The 21,325-nt window shown below is 50.9% G+C and overlaps 2 protein-coding genes across 6 annotated transcripts; one reads left to right on the top strand and one right to left on the bottom strand.

Annotated features, from left to right (window-relative positions):
• Window positions 1-55: 55 nt before the first annotated feature.
• On the top strand, window positions 56-2,259 carry CHTF8 (chromosome transmission fidelity factor 8). The gene is made up of 4 exons (XM_083626395.1): window positions 56-175; window positions 513-550; window positions 653-770; window positions 894-2,259. The coding sequence occupies exons 2-4, from the start codon at window positions 528-530 to the stop codon at window positions 1,104-1,106; spliced, it is 354 nt and encodes a 117-aa protein (XP_083482521.1). The 5' UTR covers window positions 56-175; window positions 513-527; the 3' UTR covers window positions 1,107-2,259.
• On the bottom strand, window positions 2,148-20,457 carry HAS3 (hyaluronan synthase 3). 5 transcript variants are annotated; one of them, XM_083626287.1, is made up of 4 exons: window positions 19,604-20,457; window positions 10,276-10,896; window positions 7,609-7,710; window positions 2,148-7,276 (listed from the first exon to the last, which is right to left on the bottom strand). In XM_083626287.1, exons 2-4 carry the CDS (start codon window positions 10,894-10,896, stop codon window positions 6,353-6,355), a joined length of 1,647 nt encoding a protein of 548 aa, XP_083482413.1. In that variant the 5' UTR covers window positions 19,604-20,457; the 3' UTR covers window positions 2,148-6,352. The 5 variants fall into 5 exon arrangements, with proteins under 5 accessions (XP_083482413.1, XP_083482414.1, XP_083482411.1 ...); XM_083626288.1 differs by lacking the exon at window positions 19,604-20,457 and adding an exon at window positions 19,109-19,597; XM_083626285.1 differs by lacking the exon at window positions 19,604-20,457 and adding an exon at window positions 17,939-19,088.
• Window positions 20,458-21,325: the final 868 nt, after the last annotated feature.

Here is a 21,325-nt window from a genome sequence, read left to right as displayed (position 1 = left end):
CTTCCGGGGCTTCGGCGAGGCGGGAGGTTCGGGAGGTTCTGAGTGAGGTGCGTGGCGGAGCTGGGGGGGGGGGGGAGAGAGAAAGAAAAGCGCCGAGCGCGCTCTTGAGCACACGCAGAGTGCCGCTCCCACAGAGGCGCCGGGGCGCGGAGTTTCTGGATCCCCCGGCGTCCAGGTATGAGAGTGACTCTGAGCGCGTGCAGAGTTCCTGTCCTTGGAACAAGCACAGGGAAGCGGCTCGCCCTATTTGCTGGAGGCTGCGGTTGCGTCAGTTTGCTCGCCTGAGGCTACCGGACTGGCTACCGCCCTCGGCATCGCAGGGCCAGGAAGAGGGGAGCCCGCGGGCGGGTCTTCGTAGGAAAGGGGGATCTCCGACCGAGATTGGCACTGCTGGGGGTGGGGGACTGCCCCTTAGCTGCCTCTGGGCCGGGAGCCCCGGTGGGGTGAACGAAGGAAAATTTGGTCTTGCCTGTTCTCACCCTGCTTTCAAACCCCTGTTCTCCTTGTTGCAGAGGAACCGTGGGACGATGGTGCAGCTGATCGTGTCCAGGTGAGTCTGCACTGGCTTCTAGCGGGGATGGTTCGGGAATGATCTCTTTGCTACACCTCGCGACCTATAACAGCTCTTCCCTTCCTTGTCTTTTCCTTGCAGGGATGGGGTTGGAGGTCTGGCGGAGTGGGTGCTGATGGAGCTCCAAGGCGAGCTGGAATCACGATCTGGGGCTGGCCTGGCAGGGAGGCTCCTGGGGGACCTGCATTACACCAAAGAGGTGAGGGACTAGCCAGGTGCTTGTAGATGTGGGGCGAGTTCCTGGTTGAGGCTGGCTTCCTTCCATACCACTCTCTCTGCAAGGCTTGAGTGCCCCCACTGTCTGATCTCTCCCTCTCTCTAGGGAGTCCCTGTGCTCATCGTGGGGCACCACATCCTGTATGGTAAAGTTGTGCATCTAGAGAAGCCCTTTGCCGTCCTGACCAAGCAAGAGGTGGCTGGGGGCAAGTCGAGCTTGGGACCAGGCCACTACTCAGTCACCGCCCTCATAAAGAAGAAGCTGCTCTTCAAAACCCGCCCCAAGCCCATCATCACCAATGTGGCCAAGAAAGCGTGAGGATGCTGCAACCCACCTCCAAGCACACTGGTGCCTCGTTCGCATGGAGGAAGGTCTGCCTACTTCCTTGCAGAGTGCTGGGGACTGTGCCGAAAGGGACAAATCCTTTCTGCTTAGCCAGCTTGTTGGAACTCAGTGCCTTTCGTTCTGGGTTATGCAGTCTGTTATGTGAACCCAGCCCTTGGGAGAACTGCCTTATCTCAGAGGCCAGCCTTTGTGGGACTAAAGCCAGTGTCTGGGACAATCCAGCACCCATGCCCAGTGTGTTCAAATAGCCAGTGCTTTCCCCAAGAGCAGCTCAGCTGTGGGATTCAACCCGGTGTCTTTGCTAAAGTGCTGAGCCCCTTGCCCCAAAATCCAGAGCCCACTGAACAAATAAAAGTTATTGGGGCACCTGAGTAATATTAGCCAGATCTTCATCCCAGGGATGGAAGAGGAGGGAATAGCACCTGGGTTTCTGCTTAGATCCTTTCCCAAAGGCTGGTGACCATTGCTAACCTGATGTCCTCTGGACTAACACTCCCACCAGTTCTAGTCAGCACTGTTGACTCTCTACAGTTATCTCCTGCAGAAACGCAAGCCTCATTATGGTCCCTGCTGGTCACTTAGTTCTTCCAGGGTTCTTGATTCCATTTTTCAAGGAGCTCAGCACTCTTGGAGACCATAGCATTGTGCTTTTTGCCTCGGGTTCCCGGGGTGGGGAGCTCAGCTGTTGCTAAAGTGCCTTTTGAGAAATGGGGTTCTCTTTCTCAGACACTAGGAGATGATTAGGTTCTGATCTGTCTTTATTTTCTGTCTCTAAGACATTTTGGGGGAGGGGGGTGACTATCGAAATCCAGTTCTTTGGGGAGGCCTTGTTGGCAAATAGGAAATCAGAATGGCTGAAAGGGAAATCAGGCTGAAATTTCCTGCCGATTTCAGCTAGCTTAGACCTGGTTCTTTGCCCCTGCCAGTGTCTTTCTCCCACCCCACTCAGATTGTGTGCACGTTGGTGAAGGGAGGGGATGGGCAGAAAAAGTCCCAAATATACTCTAGACCATCTTGTTTGCAAGGTATTTTTTATTGTAACAAATGCATCATAGTAAAAAAAAACCAAACAACCTTTATAAAAAATATGAAAATGCAGGTAAAAAATAAATAGGTTTACAAATAACTTTAAGCAATCAACTAGTGTTTGTTACCAAAGAGTACAAAAAATTCTACAAATTTCATTTTAAATAAGAGAAACCCAAACAGAGTAACATAGAAAAAGGGATGCAGCCCAGAGCAGGGAATTGAGGGGGAGCAAAGCCTGGCACCCTACCCACCCATCCCTCCACTCTCATGCCTGGGACCAGCGCAGGCCGCAGAGAATAGCACGGGCAGAAAGCAGCATTTCCAGACATTCGCAATTAGGAAGGATGCACAGCTGGAAAGAGGGACTTGAGGAAGCTCTCATCTTTTGCCACAGTGTTTCTTGGGAGCAGCCTTTAAAGGCTGTCAGATACTCATGCACTCTCAACACTGATCAGCCCTGTCCATACAACAGTTTGATTTGGCAGCTCTTTGCAGGGAGGCATCTGCCTTAGGCAGGTTACAGAGCAAGCAGTTACGGTTTCATGTGGCTCCCCCCAACAGGGCAGCCTTTTAAAAGGCAGGCTCTAGTGTGGGCTGCAAGCTCTCCTAGCCTGCAAAGCAGCCATTCTTTCTTGCCAGAGAGTACCATACACTCCCCCAGCCACCCAAAGAATTGCTTAGAACCATTCTATTTCAAGCTGGTTGGGGCCCCTGGGAAACAGCTAGGCAAGCAGCCCTTAGGGTGTGAGGTTATGCTGAATCCAGAGCAAGCGGGGTGGGAACCAGCCCTTTCTGGTGGCAGTAGTGGGAGGAGACATCTATCCCAGCTTCGTTTATGCAGTCAGTCCCCAGCATAGGAAGGTTCTTCACTAGTCTGTGCCTAGATAAAGGGAGCTTGCAGCCCAAGAGCCATTATTGCTTTCTTAGATGGCAGTGCAGACTCCATCTGCCTTCCAGAGGTGGCAGGACAGAATCGGCACTGATGCCACTTCAGTCTTCCTCCCAGCCACATGGGCCCATGGGAGTAGCAAGCTGCCCTTTGCCCACTGCTTCCATGTCTCATATTAGGGGCTTGTTTTTCTTGTTCCTGTCAATTCACATGAAGCAACATGGCAGGAGAGGCAGGAATTTCCAGGTACAACCTCGGATAGCATTCAGGACCTTGTGTGGGATGGGCAGAAAGAAAGCAGCAGAGAGACAACTTGGAATTGGGGCAGTGGAACCCCTAGCAGCAGCAGCAGCAGCAGCAGCAGCAGGACAAAGTCAGACTCAGCTTACTGGCCTGAGGCAGAAAGGAGTATAGGAAGATGGGCACTGGTAAGGCTCCTGAACAGCACCAAGGCCAAAAGATAGATCAGGTGCCCTCTGTTCCTAGGAGGTGGCATGGTCATAGCACAGAATATTATTTTGGTACAGAAGTCTCTTGTGGAATCCTGAGAAGTTGCTTGGTTTTGTAAAAATCAGGTGTCTAGCCTCATTGCTGATGGGCAAGTTTTGTATTTGGAAAAAACAAAAATCCAATACACGAAAAGACTGTGTGCCCACCTCCCTCATACCCCCCAAAAGCATATCTGGAGCAAAAGCATCCAAGTTACTTTTGCATTCCAGGGATTATTCAGCTCCCTTACATAGCAAGGAAAACAAAAGTTGTTGGAGCCTGTCCAGTGTGTGTATGTGTGGTGCGCGCGCGCACACACACACACACACACACACACACACACACATATACACACAACACCCTCTTTAGTTTGGAGGTGAAAGGTAATAATAAATATACATCTGCTCTAATCAGAAAGTTTCTTCACTCTGCTCCTTGTCGACCAATTGGATTCACAGTGCCTGTGGGGACCAGGAAGTTGTGTGGCCAATGTCAGCCAGTCTCCAGCATACAGGGCCTTCTAGTGCTTCTCTTGAGAAGCAAGAAAGAGCCAACTTTGGAATACTGCTGCTCTAAGCAAATTCAGCAGCAACCTGTTTTAATTTTTTGCAAGCAAACAATTTTTTGTAAATCAAGGTCCACACAAATATGGCTAAACATAAATGTGCCTGCCTTATTTGGCATCTGTTTTATAACTGTTGAATTTAGAACCCCCTTTTTTTTCAAGAAGCAGAGTGGAGGCCAAAGGAACAATACAAGTAAGCTACTAAAGAAGCATTCCTACTCAAAACACCTCTGAGATGTTTTGCAAATATTGCTTATACATTTTCAGAACTTTTTGTAAAAATACGAACTGTAGAAACTTGGTTTGTTTTCTTTTAGCCATAAAAAGGAGGGAATCAGAGATTTTTCAGACCTCCACATTCTGCACGAATGGAATTGCAGAAAATCTGTGCCTTTGCCTATGCTGGAAGCATGGAGGTGACAGTGGATTTACTACAGCAAGTGCCTAAGCACTTTGTTCCCATGCTGACCTGCTAGCTTAGGAACAGGCAAGGAACAACTGGTGAGCACTTCCATCTCAGCAATGTGAGTTTGGCATAAAAGCTGCCCAGAGCTTGTTGCCAGCTGAAGCTGGGAGCCCCCCCCCCATCCCTTTCAACACAGGCACCTTCTTGCCTGTGTTGAAAGGGAAGGGGGGTGTCCCAGCTGGAATGAGTTTTAAGGGCTGGGCAGAGATGCAGACTGTGAATCAAGAAATGGCTTTTAGACTGGGTGGCAGTGGCCTCCCAAAAGCAGCACCACTGTCCTCAGTTTCTCCCCCTTCTCTGAGTTGGAAGTGTAACGTGGCCATGTTGGCAGAGCACCAGGGGGAGAGGAGAAGCATTGTAGGAGAAGCACCAGAAAGTTAGGAGGCCCAGTCTAAGCAGAGGCCAAGAGAGAGAGGCTGGTCCAAAGGAAGATTTCCAGACAGGCAGCTCTGTTCACAGCATTAAAGTATTTTAACACCCCTACCCAAGCATAACAAAATATGGTCTAGAACACTGGTCTTCAACTGGTGGGCCATGGCCTGCTCTACCACCATGCAGATATTGTGGAAGGTTAAGCAATAGATCTCTACATGCATGCTTTGGTTAAAAGTGGGTCCTGGGACTGAAAAGGTCCAGAAAGGTTGAAGATACCTGGTCTATAGCAGCCTTCCCCAAGCAGATGTTGTTGGACTCCCAGCTCATACCAGCTCCAGCCAGCAATGTCAGGGATGACAGGAGTTGGAGTTCAATAACTGGTCAAGGAACTGGGAGTCCCTACAGCATCTGTAGGGCCACTTGCATGATCCATAGTCCTGGACTAAAAAGGGAGGTAGCAATAGGTGGTCCACCCCCCAAAACTCCAGAAGGAGCTGAAGACATTTGACCAATCCAGTTTGCAACCTGTTTTTATCAAATTCACAGTAGCTGTGGCTCATGCTGTATTGGGCCAATCTGGGAGCTTTCAAGTATTTTATGTTTGTTTAGAAATGGGCAGCCTAGTCATTTGATGTATTCTTTGGGCAGCAACATGTTCCCGCTATGGCCCAAATGTGGTTTTTTCTACTGCCAGCCTTTCCTTCTCAGTAAATTTCCCTCCAGTCCTGCAGCTGCAGTGATTACAGGCAGAAGGGAGCCCCTCTTGGAAGGAGCACATGTTTTGCCCTGTCACCCCACCTCCTGTGGGGCCTTTGCCTAGAAAGTAACCCCTTGACGTCAGTGGCTCAAGTCCCACTTGCTTCTCCCATGAACAGAGAATAACCCTTACAAACTCCTTAAAGCTCTTCCTAGGGAAGATCAAAAACCTATTGATGGTCTCTTCGCTGGGCACAGAAGGGCCCCTTCTTTAACAGATCTCCACGAGGAGATTATTATTGCTCCCTGTAAAAACTGCACCCCCATCAGCTACAATGACTCTTGTACCCTGAACCGGCTACAGAGGTCATCCCTGCCACATTGGTGCTATTCTGGGGAGAGACAGTGTCATTTGCATAGAACGACAGGGACACCTGGTGGTGGAAACTTTTCCCAGGAGCTGTTGAGCTTTCTGCAGGGGCAGGATCCGGAAGCCCACCGAGCAGGATCCGTTCTGTGAGGCTCCGGCTTCCTTCCCCAGTGATGCACTCCTGAATCTGCCAATTTGCTTCCGGGATGGACATTTCAAAACTGGATCAGGTCCTGAGCAGGGTGGGGGGCCAGCCCTCCTGAAGCCCCACAACTATGTGGGGAAACGCTGCCAGTCCTTTGCCATTATTGCACTCCCCGGCCCCCCACCCTCATCCTCATCACACCTCCGCAAACGCCAAGCTGTACTCCTCCTGGGGCTTGCTGCAGCGCCGGGCCACGATTGCCAGGTAAAGGGCGAGCAGCGCCACCCAGTAGCAGGCATAGAGGATGGCTCCCGAGATGAGGAAGACCAGTTCCGTGTCTGTGAAGAGGTCCTGGTAGTAGGCAGTGTAGGCCAGCCCGCCCAGCAGCACTGCCACCCAGACGGAGACCGGGATGAGGCCGATGAAGTTGACCACGATGGTCTTGCGGCCGGAGGTGCCCCAGCCGGACTTGGTGATGGTGGCGATGGCGAACATCTTGGCCGGCAGGAGGCTGGACATGTACAGCAGGGAGTAGAGGGACATGAAGATCATCTCGACATTGCCGCGCAGGAAGCAGGCGTAGGTGGCCTTGATGACGCCCACCAGCTGCACTGTCAGAAGGAAGAGGAGGATGTTCCAGATGCGCCCGCGGTAGAAGAGCTGGATGACGGTGGCAATGAGGAAGAAGGGGAAGAAGCCCGTCACCACCGACTCGTAGGTCATCCACAGGTGATGCTTGTGGAACCAGAGGGCATTGTAGAGCCACTCCCGGAAGTAGGACTTGCTCCAGCGCGTCTGCTGGTTGAGCCAGCGGAGGTACCTGGTGGGCGTCTCAGTCAGGCACTTGGAGCGGGCCGTGTACTTAGTCCGGTAGCCCAGGCTCAGGACCCGGTTGGTAAGGTGGCGGTCATCCCCGAAGCTGCACTTGCTGCCCAGGAACGTCTGGTTGTACCAGTCCTCCAGGAACTGCTGCAGCAGGGCATTGCGGTACATGCCCAAGGGGCCGCTGATGCACTGGACACAGCCAAAGTAGGACTGGCAGGCCCGCTCCACGTTGAAGGCCATCCAGTAGCGCACGCTGCTCAGGAAGGAGATCCATGAGTCGTACTTGTTCAGGATCTGGGGGGAAGAGGCAACGCTGAGTCATGGGCCCTCCACAACCCTCCCTCCAATGGACAGGTTGGCTCCTGTACCAGTTTTCTTTACCCACAGATGCGTATCAAGCTGACCTGTGGCTGACCCCAATTGAGGGACAGAAGGCCTCCTCTTCCAGCTGTTTTGGATTACCATGCACCCCATCCAGCAAGCTGCAAGACACTGAGCCTGATGGGAGTTGTAGTTCAAAACAGCTGGAAGAGGACCAACTCTGGGAAGGCTGCCCAAAGGAGCCATCCCCGTGAGCATTATCTGAGCCAGACACTCTGCATAGCCATGTGCTCTCAGGTCCACACCTGGACATCCCCGCCAACTCCCCCGACGCGAGGATCCTCCTCCATGATGCGCAGCATCTCCACTGTGCAGGCTGGATCGAGGACTGTGTCAGAGTCACACACCTGCCAGGGAAAGAAAGATACCCTGTCAGGACACCCTTGTCTGTCCCTTCCCTTAAGGAATGTTCACACAAATAGCAGCTTCTTTTTGACAAATATTACACTGTTTGTATGGGGAGAGAAAGCGTACATATGGACGTTTCCTTCAAGTGGAATGCACGCCCCCACCTCCTTCAGAACAATTTTGCATGTTGCCCCTGCGGGACCCTGCTCCACACCTTCCCAGGGAGTAAAGGGCTCTTTTGTATTCTGGCATGCAGGGTGGAGGAGAACTGCAACTTTCCTGAAGCTCCAATGAGAGGTGGGCCAGGGGAGGAGAATGAGGAATGTACTCAGATCTCTGTGCCTGTGCATATTGAGTGTGTGTATGTATACATATTTGTGTGTGTGTGTGTGTGTACATACACACACACACACACACACTTGTACATACATACACATAGTATGTGTTTGTATAACTGATGCAATCATTGGAATATTGGTTCTATTATGGTTAATCTCAGAATTTTATGTGAGTTTGCACTTAATGTATATTATCATTAGCCTGCATCATCCTGAGAAAGCAATTAACAAGTTTAACTAATGATAATAATAAGTGTAAGTGTAAGTGAATGATAGAGAAGTGACGCAAACTCTCCTGGACACTTCTTCATGTGAACACAGACCGAAAGTGGCAGGGAGGAGGATGTCACACCAGGTACAGACGAGAGAGGGAGCCGGTCTCCATTGCCAAACAGGTATTGTAAGGTCCCCAAGCAGGTGAAGGCAGAAGAATCACAGGGCACCTGCACCCAAGAGCATGTACGGTGTAGGGCTTTAGCTTAGTGACAGAGCACCTGCTTTGCATGCAGAAGGTTCAATGCCAAGGGCATCTCCTGGTCCCCTACCTGAAACCCTGGACATGTATGATAATAGTGAACTAGATGGACCGGGGTGTCTTGACTGTATAAGGTAGCATGCTATATTGAGGTGGCAGCTGATACCTGTTTAGCAGCCATGCAGGCCAGAGAAGGGGGATCAGGCCCAGCTGAAGAATCCTGCATTTTTGGAGGGCAGGGAAGCAGAAAACAGAAGCAAATCTCAAAATGAGAGATACAGTATGGGCATACCCTGCATCTGCCTCCTCTCTTATGCAAGGAGCCCAGAGGTGGTCTATTCAGACAGCAGAATGAAATGGAAGAATGGACTGCAACACTTTTCACCTTCAGGTCCTGTTTTGAATGCCTCCATAAGTTAAAACCCCCTGTAAATGGAAAAGCAGAGCACCTAACGAAGGGCTGAGGTACCACCTATCTCCTTTGTCTGCCAGTTTTCTGCTTGCAAGGAGGTCCCCCAGAAGGTGCTGAAGGCACATTAGGCCATCATATTGCTGAAATGATGCAGGTCTGGGGCTGGTCAGCACTTGGATGAGATTGCTTGGGAACCATGCTTGGGTTCCATAATGAAAGAAAGGAGGGTGTATATATGGAATATATCAATATATATATACCCTCAATTACATTCTGCCATCCCTTTCTGCTACACCTGCTGCTCAGAACTACAGTGCATGAGTGGAAGGGAGCAGAGGAGAAGCCTCTGTGCTTACACCAGGGTGAAAGAAGAACTGTTTTCCTGCTGTCAGATTGGAGGCTGAGTTGTGATCTCAGGAGGAACATTGGAAGCTGCCTGGATGCATCTAGCTCAGCGTTGCCTGCACTGATCAGCAGCAGCTTTCTGTGATTTTAGACAGGGGTCTCTCCCAGCCCTACCTGGAGATACTGGGAATTGAACCTGGGGATTGAATCCACTGCTTTGCAACTCAATTGTGGCCTTTCCTTAAAAAAAAATAAAAAATCAAGATTCCAGTCCTCAAGATTCTATACAAAGGGCTTAAGGAACTGGGGAAGCTGCCTTATACCAAATCAGACCCATTTGTCCACCCAGCTCAGTATTGTCTACAGTAGCTTTCCATCCTTCCCAAGCTGGAAATGTCACTGGGGAGTGAACCCAGGACCTTCAGCATGCAAAACAGGTGCTCTAACACTCGGGATCATAGAAAGCTGTCTTATACTGAGTCAAACCATTGGTCCATCTTGCTCAGTATTGTCTCTACATTGACTGGCAGCGGCTCTCCAGGATTTCAGGCAGGGGTCTCTCTCCCAGCCCTCCCTGGAGATGCCAGGGATTGAACTTGGAACCTTGTGCATGCAAGGCGGATGCTCACCACTGAGCTAAGGAGAAGCAACCAGCTGCTCCAAAGAGGGGCTGATTACATGTTCAGGCCCCAGAGTGTGAAGAAGCAGCTCACTGTAGCCCTGCTTCCCTCTTAAGCTCACAGCACCTATATATCAGGGTGCAGGGAGACAGAGAGTTGCCATTTAGGGATGTGTTTACTATGGGGGCCAAGGAGCCCAGACCCAAGTCTCTCTCCAAATCATTCTGCATGTAGCTAATACTTCCCCCTTCCTTTTTCTGCTTTCTGACAAGTGCCTGGGTTGTGGGATGAGCATGAATGGGAAGACACAGAGAAGGAAGAGCAACAACAGACTAGCAAGGGCAAGGAGCAGGGCTCCGCCTCCCGACACCCACCTGCACGTAGTCGACAGAGTCACCAAGGGCACAGAAGGCCGTGTACATCACCTCGCGCTTCCCGCCCCACTTCTGCATGATGCAGGTATAGGTATTGTGCCGTACGAGGCTCTGGATGTGGCGCATGGCCCTGCGGCGGCCAGCCTCCGACTCGCCCTTCCCCCGGGCGTGGAAGTTGCTCTTCCACACGTAGCAGCCTGTCCGGTCGGAGCCCATCACCTCGTTGAAGATGTCCAGCATGTAAACATCGTCCTCCCCGTTGCCGTCCACCACCATAACGACCTTGAGGTTGGGGAAGGAGATGCGCTGGATGGAGCGCAGGCATTTGCGCAGGTAGTCGGGGTCCTCCTGGTAGGCGGCGATGCAGAGGGCCACCGAGGAGCGTAGCTTCAGGGGCCGGCCCTCCAGGCGCATCTGCCGGTGCTCCAGGAAGGCAAAGAGGCTCTGGATGAAGAGGTGGAGGCCCAGGATGGCACCATAGAGCCCAAAGGAGAGGTAGTGCTTCTCGGTGTGGATGAACTGGTAGCCCGTGACGTAGGCAGCAAGAATGCCCCCCAGCACCACCACGGCAAAGAGGCTGGTCCCAAAAACACGCAGGGCTGTGGAGAGCCTCACTGGCATCTGGAGAGGAGGCAGAGAGGCCCGGTTAGACTGTGGCCACAGCAACAGACGCAAGAGCCCTCCCTGACTCCTTGGCGGTGGCGGTGTACCTTCAGAGGGTGTTGGACTCCAAATCCCATCAGCCCCAGTCAGCATGAGCAGTGGTGACCGGAGTTGAAGCCTAACAACTTCTGGAGGGGTACCCCTGCTTTTCAGATCTTATTGCATTACAACTCAGAGCAAGAATAGAGAAAGGCAAGGTGTCCTATACAGAGTGGGACAATTATTGACCCATCTAGTTCAGCAATGTCAACCCTGACTGGCAGTGGCTCTCCAGGGTTTGAGGCTAGGGGCACTCCCAGGTCCACATGGAGATGCTGCCAGGAGGTGAACCGGGGACCTTCTGCATGCAAAGCAGATGCTCTACCACAATGCTGCAGCATTTCTGCATTAGCACTATGGCCGACAGTCGGAGGTCACCTGACGGGTTGTGTTTTTACCCAGCCTTTAATCTGGCAGGATCCCAGGGCGGTTTACACTTAGTGCACTAAAAACAGCAATAAAAATAACTGTGGAACAATACTTCAAACAAAGGATGCAAATAGGCAATCAAACAAAACTATAGCACTGTAGGAAACAGACAGTTCTGCTTTCAGCTGCTCTGGCTCAGGCATTTTCAGTTGCCCCCACCCCAGGACTGGATAAAAAGCTCTTGTAGTTGATGGCAGTGGCGGAAGAGCCACATGTTAATACATCTGCCTGGCAAGTACTACACGCGCACCCCTCTGATACTCTGGATGCAGCAGGGAGCCTGGGAAGTCTGTGGCTCACTAGGTCTTCTTTGACTCCCAACTCTCATCATCCCCGAGGCCGGGCCACGCTGGGTCCGCGGGATGTTGGGCGTTGTAGTCCAGCAACATTTGGAGGGCGCCAGGAGCGCGGGGATGCAGGAGTGCGCCGCTGGGCCAAGCTGTCGCTGCGCCTTCTTGCCACGGAACCTCGCCAGCGATCGACTCCGAGAACCTCGTGTCCGCAACTGCAAAGCGCGCCTGATCCTGCCCGGCTAGGCAGCGGCCCTGCACTTCCACAGCCTGACCTGCTGTGCGCGCATGAGAGCAAGGAGGGCAAATGCACCCGGGGCGCCTCTGGTGTCCCGGTAGACTCGCAGCCCCATGAGTTTGGGGTGGGGGCGTACAGGGCGCAACCCCATAGCACCCTCTTTCCCCCATGCCGCCAAGCCTGGACTCCGCGGAAGGCCCCTTTTCTTCCTCACCATGCATGCCCGGTCTTGGGGAAAGAGAGAGAAACGGTTAATTTGCATCGCCCAGTCTCCGTAGGAGCGGAACCCAGGCTGGCGGGAGCAGGCGGACCTGGCAGAGAGATGGGCTCTTCGCAAGGGCGGGCGGGATTTGGGGGGGCGCCTCTACGGACAAAGGCAGAGAGGGCGGTGATGGTGGCCCCGAACCGAGCCTCCCAGGAGGCAAGCCCGACGGGGCGGCGTAAAGCCCTGAGGAGAGGCTGAGGCTCTCCGGAGCCCAGCTCAGCCCGAAGCGGAAATGCAGATGAGAAAGCCTTGTCCCTGTCCTGAAAGGCTGAGACCTTGGTCCAGAGAAGTGTCCTCCTCCCCTCCCCAGGTTTGGCTTTGGAGCGAAGGCGAGCCCACCGCGGAGCATGTGCAGAGCGCTTTCCTCCTCCAGCAGCCCGAAACAGCACATGCGGCTCCTGCGCCTCGGGGAATCGGGTGTGGCACGTGTCTTTGCCCTCCCGCACCCCGGCCAGGGACCTCGGACTCACCGTGCCGCGGCTTCCCCCCGGCCGCTCCCGCCTGCTCAGCTTGGCGCGGCGCTTTTGATGAGGAGGGAGGCGCCCAGCCCAACCCCAGCCTCGACGGGGCGGGGGAGGAGCGCGCAAGGGGCAGAACCAGGCCTGCCCCCCTCCCGAGGTGCCACCCACGCGCCGCCGCCCCGCTCGAGCCCCGACGGAGCCCACGCCTGCCCCACTCAGAGGCTGCACAAGCGGAGTCAGGTCGGGACTGAAAGAAAGGTCGCAAAAGGAAAGGCAGAGCGGGGCTGGGTAGCCTTCCGTGCGAAGCCCCCAACTCTGGTCATGTCACGTCCAATGCCAAGGGTCGGTTGGGAGCCGGCTGGGGGAAGGGGGGGACCGGCTCAAGACGTGGGGTGTGAATGTGAGTGAGTGAATTGAAACACTCGTGAATACTTCCCCAAAAAGTCACCCCATCCGCGCAGGCTGGAAGTTGGTACTGCCTTTGCTAGCCATACATCTGGAGAGATACCTCTTTGAAGAGCACACTAAGGCAGAAGTTACTCCCCACCCCTAGCTCGCATGGTGCTTGTGCCCAGCATGTGGAGGTTCACTGCAGCCTAAAGACCAAAGCGGGGTGGGATCCTGCCCCTTTCCTCGTAGGACACTGCCAAGCCACCCTCTTTCTCAGCTTTCAACAGCCCTGTGCCCTCCGGGAGCTTTGAACTACAACTCCCATCAGTCCCAGCCAGTACCTGGCTGAGTCTGATGGGAGTTACAGTCCAAGACATCTGGAGGGCAGCAGGAGGATTGAAAGGTTCCTCCACATGCAGACTGATGGAGGCTCAGGTTCTTGCACACACACTTATTTTCCATGCAGGGACCTGAATAAAAGATGAGATTTCCACTGAGGCAACTCAGCTGCCCTTGCTGGTGGCCCCTGGCATCAGAGAAGCAGCACAGCAAGTCTGAGGACCAGGGAGAGGGAGGAAATCCTCAAAACCAGAATCATGGGGTACCCTAAAGATTTATTCCGGCAGTAGCCTTCCTGGCCTGAAATCCACTGCATCGGATTAGGTCCCAATAATTAGAAGCATCCTTTGTACATTGGATGAAACAGTCCACAAGAGCTCCTGCCATCCTAAATCTGTTAGCCTTTAAGGTACCATAAAAGTCTCTTGTCAGTTTTGTTGCTAAAGACTTGCAGAGAGTCCTCTCCAGAAGGAGCTGCAACAAACAACTCCCATCACAGCATACCCAGTCTTTTTTCTGCCAGTCAGTATTAGGGGCTGCAGCGTTTCATTGATTAATCAATTAAAAAAGCTTTTAATTCACTACGAAGCTGCCTTCAATAAATCAGGAAGCAGATTTATTTCAATATATATCATTTCCAATGCAAAGATTTGTAACAAGTGCAAGTGGCTAAGCACAATATTAGAAGGTACGGTATATTCCCCCTTCTTCCTAAGAGAGGAAATGCCTTTTCCTAGAGAAGATCTGCTGTGAAACATGTACATCGATTGTCTAAAAACAAAGCAAGCCATTTGCTTCAAAATTATTGTTTTTACTTTCACAAATTTAACCAACTAAATCCAAACAATAAATCAACAAACAGTCCTACTCATTATACAAATGAGAATCACCTTTTTATTTGCTCTTTTTTCAGTGTCTCTGGCTGAGCAGAGTCAGAACATCTAAAAATATTAAGAAGAAGACTTAAGAACTCCTCCACCTTTATCACAAATATATTTTTCTACAGCCTCTTGACAAAGGATAGAGTTAGCAAAGATGTCATGAAAAACACCAACTTAGCTTAGGCTGTGTACACACTTCCATTTGCTGTGCATCCAATGCACCTCCACCCTGCTGATGTGGGAAGTGGTATATACACCAAGTTAGCCACAATCCATATCTATCCTGTTGTTTCTTAGGAAATACTGCATTCTGATGCATTTCCCCCCAAGCCACCTTCGATCCACATTGAGAAAAATAACAGCCTGGCTGCATTTCAAGTTGGTGATGTATACACAGCCTTAGGTGGCTTTAAAAGTGGGGAGATTAAGGGTACTGGGAGTAGCTAAAGGGAAGGATAAAAAGGGTGATGCTGTCAGTGGCTGCTAGCCAGGATGCCGGTATGCTACCTGCAGTATCAGAGGCAGTAGTTAAGGAACACGTGCTAAGAGGTCCCCATATCCTACTTGTGAGCTTCCCATTGAAGCATCTGGTTGGCCACTGTGGAAAATGAGATGCTCAGATAGATGGGTGTTCTTAAGCATTTTTAGTTTTGGGTGATATCTATGATCATTTTGTTCTTGTGTGGGAGAGTTGCAGTGAAGCCACTTATAGTGTGTGTGTGTGTGTGTGCGCACACACACACACACACACACACACACACACACACACGCTGGGTTTGGCCTGCCAAACTTGATTGTGCACACAATCCTGAATGGGGATAATAACTTTATCAAGAGTCTTTGTAGGCAAGAGCACAGATGAGAACTAAGGAATCACACACAAGTCTGTTTCTTAAGAGAATCTTGTCGTCACTTGCCTGTCACCTCAACACACACACACACACACACACACACACACACACGACTCTCACACCTCCTTGCCTTCAGATGCATGTGAAATATAATACCCTTCTTTTTTGTTAAGTTAAACTTAGCAAAAAGGGTTGGGTGTTTGCAGAGATTTCCAAGGAAATTACAATAATTAGAACATCAGTAACACTACAGTGGAAGGATTTTGTAGAAAAGAGAATTCCAAAATCCAATCAAGCAATGAAGTCCTTTATTAGAATTCTGGATTTTTCCTAACGGCAAATAACCCTTTTACCCCAGGAAAGGCTAATCTGTTCCCCCACTCCCAATATTGTTAGATTCCAATTCCAAACAGCCCCAGAAAACATGGCTAATAATCAGGGATGATGGGAGTCCAGTAACATCTGGAAGTCACAGAATAGCCACTTTGCCTAGTTTAGCTGCTGCATTAACTAACGCAGAATGGATTCCCCAAGGTGTGTCCAAGTTAAAGAGTTGGCTTAAGTGCACCCTTCATTAGCAATACCATTGAGTGATCTTATAATCTTGTTCCTCTTGAGTTATTGTTCATGATACCCAAACATTCACTTCATAGCCAATTGTTACTGTTCAGATCATTCCTCTGTTGCTGATTTTTGCAACTTAATTTAGGCTTGTAAACAGCCACTATGCTGGCCACTGGTGGCAAGTGAATTACCTCCAGGCAAGGAATCTTTTGCAAACTGGATTTTCTCTCCCTCTTTCAGGTCAGGCTATCACATGTATATTTGGGAAGTCGATCTGCTGAACATACTTATGGACCAGCACAGCCTTTGCTAGCCTGGAGTCCTTCTGATGCTTTGAACTACAACTTCCCATTGGCCTCAGCCAGCACACCTGAATGATGCTGAGGTTGATGGAGTTGTAGTCCAAAACATATAAAGGGCCCAGGTTGGCGAGGGCTGCTTTAACAGATAATGTAAGCGAAATGCGTACAACTGGCTACAAAATCACCTGCATTTAGAAACTGCTTGGCAACTGTGGTAGACAGTGGAGGTAAAATAATCAGGTTAGCATCATGGGATCCAACCCACCTCAGGTGGGCGCAGTGCTCAAATTAGAGGGGGTTTGTAGTGGCCATGACTCCCTTACCTTGAGTGATGTCTCACCCAGCTAGTCTCTTTAGAAGCCTCTTCAGAGAGGCAAGGGTGCAGGGAAGATTTGGTAAAAATTATGGGGAAGCAGGAGAGCGAGATTATGGATTTCATTCAGCTCTCCTCTCATCTTTCCCCAAATAACTGGCATACTGTGTGGGTGGGTAGCATTCACTTTGATCCCTGACAGGTGCACCTGAGTCCTGCATCCATTATTTTCTGACAACAAACAAAAAGGTTTATTTGGGTCTTGAACTGAAGAGGGAAGGAAAGTCATAGAGATGCACTATTTTGCCAGGGCCTCTTCAAAAACATGTAAAAACTGAGAGAGATGAAAGTGTGTGTGTTTATTCCTAGAAGAAATTTGCCCAGAGAATTCTGTAGTCAGCAAATGGCCAGTGGCCCAGGTACCTTTGTAATTTCCTTGAACTCAAAAATCCAGTTGTCAAGATAAACTGGCATGTAAGACTTTAGGACAGAGCTTTTCAGGTTGTTCACTTTTTAGACATGCTTTATTTCGTGACACAGTAATTCACTTTTAATAGCAAACTGGAGGTTAAACTAACCCCTTTCCCAGCCCCAGGAGGAGCGCGGGGAGTGTTTGCACGACACACCTACACACTGCAGCTGACACACTAACATGTTGCAACACACAGTTTGGAAAGCTCTGCTTTAGGATTTCTTCATATACTATACCACAAGCCTATCAATTGCAGAACTTAAGAGTTGACCTGCCTGCTTAGTACCCTCACAACTTCCCCGCATTCACATACACATACACGTGCCAGAGATTAGCTCAACATTAATGACCCTGTTATTCTTACAAAAACTGCTATAAAACAACTAACAACCCTTACTTGGTGCATATTCAAGGAACTACCATGACTTATGAGTCCATTCATCCCTTCCTAAAATCATGGAGCTGGAAAAATAACAAAAGACCACCTAACTGCATTGGATAACCCCCCTCCATTCATCTTCATATTCACATATATGCACACACTGCAGAATCTGGACTGTGCAACTCTGATCACTAGAGGGACATACACAAGTCAGGGAGATGCTGGCAAATTCCGGGTGGCTCAAATCAAGGCACACACTTCATGGGAAAGTACAGACCTGATCCCCCACTTCCAAAGTCACTAGGCAACCTGAGCTTGGGATCACAGGTTCCTAGCCCTGAATACAGAGATCCGTGAAGCCATAGGCAGGAGCAAAATCCTAGCCACCATGTCATTAAAAAGAGCATGAATGGATCACAACTCTACACCACCCAACATGCTGTACCTGCCTTGACTGTCCCTAATGCTTCAGAAAGGTAGGTCTATGAGGGGACCTCTGAATCTTACACAAGGGAAAAGATTCCACCGCAACTAACCCCAGTTCACTGGTTGACTCTATGATAGGCCCAACTGAAGCACCAGAACAGAAAATTTAGGATACCTTGAGCAATTTTCTCCACCTCTGCTTTGACCTCAGTCTGGCTTTTGGTCCCTCAACAGGCCCAGGAAGGTTTTTCAACTCTGGTGGTTTATGGTCTCCTAACCCCTTCCTAAAATCACCTCCCCCCCCCCCCAAGTCCAGGCACACACAAAAAAGAAAGTAAAATAGGTTTTAAAAGCTCACAATTAGGAAATGGCTGGCCTGGCTTCTAAAGCTCTTGGTGTAAAATGCCAGAGAGGTGGAAGCTCCCTGGTCTGGTCCTGCCCCAGAAAGCCTGTCTCTGGGAGGGGAACATGAGGCAAGGGGTGGGCACTGCCAGGGGCTGAGGAACATCAGATGGGAGGGGGCAAACTGCAGGGCTTTCGGGAGGGAGGCCAGAGCTGAGCCTTGCCTCGCTCTCAGCGATCTCTTCAGACCCCACAGCTGTGCCCACAAGCAAAAGCAAACACAGGGCAAGTCCCATGACTCCCCCCCCAAAGAATCCTGGGAGTGATTTTTAAGTTTTGCAAAGGTGCTTCTCAAGAGGCCTCCAAATCTCTTTGCAGCACAAAACCCTCTTGGACCTTCAGTTTCCTTGGGCGAGGCTGGTTGGAAAAGTAGGCCTGTCCTTCATTCCCTTTCCCTTGCCAAGCCTCACAAGCATCCCTTTCAATACCTTCCACCGTCCAAAGCAAGTGTTATTTTAAAATAGGGGGCCTTTGAGAAGCTGACAGTTTGAGGAGCTACTTTTCCTCCTGGGCCTTCCTGATCCCCCGTCTCCCCATTGCTCATCTAGGCCTTTCCTTCGCCCTCCACACAGTCTCAGTGAACTTGTCTAAACAGCGAGCCATTTAGGTTCAAAAGCAACAAAAGTTAGAAAAGGCCTTCTGATCACAAAAGTTACAAATAATGCCCATAGGCCTTCTTTAGGCCTTCTGGTTTACTGTGGAGCCATAACACACAACTTAGTTGCTCAGAAGCACCCAGTTGATGCTAGCCTACCCAGACACAACTGTTCCAGAGGCACCCTGCAACCCACTAGCCAGTGAGCTAGTGAAATGATTTACCTGTTGTTAAAAACAGCGCAAGAAGCTTACAGATGTTATGCTGCTTTCCCTTACAGCCACCCCATAAGATCACTGTGGTGCCCATTTTACAGATGAACAAACAAGCAAGTCCCACCAGACGACAGTTTGCCCAAGGCCACGCAATGAGCCCATCGAAGAGCCAGGCATCCAGATCCATTTCTTCCCTGCCTGCTCTCACTGCCTCCCACTTGTCATTCAGAGACAGTCTGGAAAAGACGCTGTAAGGGGATCCTCCATTTACAGGACCACACTTTATGCAAAAGGATTAATACAAGCTCACTTGCACCTTTTCAGGAACTGAAGGCAGTGCCTGGGGCTGAGTTTCAGTGTGTGCCACCCTGGATCCAGCGGAGGCACTCAGAGAGCACCCAAAGGGTCAAGCGCACAATGGCCAGGAGCGATACTGCGAAAGGGGTCCCTTTGGGGGACACCCTCAGCAGAAACGACACTTATAAGAGGGTCCCTTTCGGCATGCCGCAGCCGCAAGACACACCCCCTTGGCCCCCTCCCACGAGTTGCCGGGGTCCAGTATCTAAAGGACAATGAGGGAGCAGAGAAAGGACTGCTGTGAGCTTAAGGTTTCCTCTCCTCTTTGCTAGATCAGCTGTAGCAGGAATTGCCCCATGGCAAACCACAGGTGCCTGGCTGAGGCTGGAGCAGGGACAAGAGTGCCCGTTGGGGACCCCAGGCAAGATGCACACCCTCCGCCCAGGACTGTATCAGCAGGTGCTGCCTTTCAAACCCACTCCATTGTGGAACCGCCAGCATTGCAACATCTTACCTTTTGATGCAAAGGCAGCTCCCAGGCACGGCTTCTCGCTCAGGGTTCTGTGCCTCTTCGGGAGAAGGGGGGGAAAAACCCTGCTTTTCCAAGGTAGAGAAGCAGCTTCCCACCCCCTCCTGCACAGGAATCGCCTTGTTTGCAGAGGCGGAATTGCAGCCAAGAAGAAAAGAGACTTTTCATTCAATAACCTTTGGCTGGAGCAAGCGTGGAGGGGCGGAGGAGCCAGAGCCCAGGCAAAATCATCCCAGGGCAGGAAGGTACCAAAAAAGAAAGGGGAAAAAACCCAAACAGTCAACCTTCTACCTAGGCAAGGCTGAACCCTTTAAGGGACTCTGGGGACTGCAGCCCCCTGCCCTGGGACAGAGAAGGGCACAGAAACCGCCTACCCCAGGGAGTGGAACCTGCAGCAACCCGGCACTCCCCCTGCAAGGACAATGACAGTTTCTGAGCTGCTGCTCCCCCCCCCAACCCCCCTTTCCTCCAACGCACAGACTGTATAGCTATTCCTGGAGTCTATAAAAACCATCTCTCTAAACACCCCCTGGCTGTAGAAATAGCTTCACCAGGGTTGCTATTCTCAGGGACGGCTTTCCTTGCGTGATCCAGGAACTTGGGAAGAACAATTGTCTTCAGTTCGCTTTCCCCCACCCCCCTTTCTCTCCTTTTTTTTTTTGTTAGCCATCAGCTGCTGGTCCTTCTCCCTGGAACTCATTATTCTGCAGTGTGCTGGTTCCTCGCAGGCTGCGGAAGAGTCACATAACAACTGCCAGCAGAAGTGCTGGTGGCACAACCTGAGTTCCCAGCATATCCATGACGCCCCATAGAAAGCAGCCTCTTTACCTGAAGCCATGGTAGGCAGACAGATTTCACCCCTCTGCGCTTGCTCCCCCAACCCAGCACTGGTGTCTGTGGGTCTTTGGAGCACCCCTTCCTTCCTGATGGACACCTGCTGGATGTTAGCACACACTCCGTTCACAGACTGCTTGAGGGGTCACCTGGGGACAAGCAGACACCCTGCAGCAGGACTTGCAGAGGAGAAAAAGGAAGGGGCTGAGAGCAGGGGCTCAGGGATTGGGCCGCTCCTTACAGGGAAATTGATGCTGGTTCTTCGGAAGCCAGGAGTGCGGAGATGAAGGCACTATAATGGGCATTGGTACCATTATGCCCCAAAGAAGCAACCCTTCACCTGGTTTCTTCTCTATAAACCTGGAGCAGGAAACCTGTGCACCTCCTTGTTGGACTGCAATGCCCAACAGCCCAAGCCAGCATGGTCAATAGCAAGCGATGTTGAGGGGCCAGGGACGGTGTGGACTGATGCTCCTCACTCAGTCCTGTCCTAAACTCTCACACACTGTTCAGGGCCAAGGAAAACACAACAGAACCACTACAGAATCAGCTTCAGTCAGTGAATCCAACACAGAATCATAGAATTGTAGAGTTGGAAATGATCCCAAAGGTCATCTATGCAGTAATAGTTTGGGGGAGGGGATTATGAACATCCTGATACTGGCCTCAAAGTGTTATTTTATCCCTCTTTCCCAGGCCATACTCTCTTCAAGTGGCCCATGCCAGGTATTCCCCATGCCCTTTAGCGTGGCCCTTTAATCCTCATATCTAACAAGAGTGGAACTTAAGTACATTCAACTTTATTTGCCTGTGTTATTTCATTCCTTCCTCTTTTCTCCATTGCATGCCGCAGACTGCAAGCTTTTTGCCTAT

This window comes from Podarcis filfolensis (assembly GCF_964270895.1).
Source record: "Podarcis filfolensis genome assembly, chromosome: 8".
In the NCBI taxonomy this organism is placed as follows: domain Eukaryota; kingdom Metazoa; phylum Chordata; class Lepidosauria; order Squamata; family Lacertidae; genus Podarcis; species Podarcis filfolensis.
The sequence above is the reverse complement of the archived record's forward strand: the minus strand, read 5'-3'. Positions and strand labels throughout refer to the sequence as shown.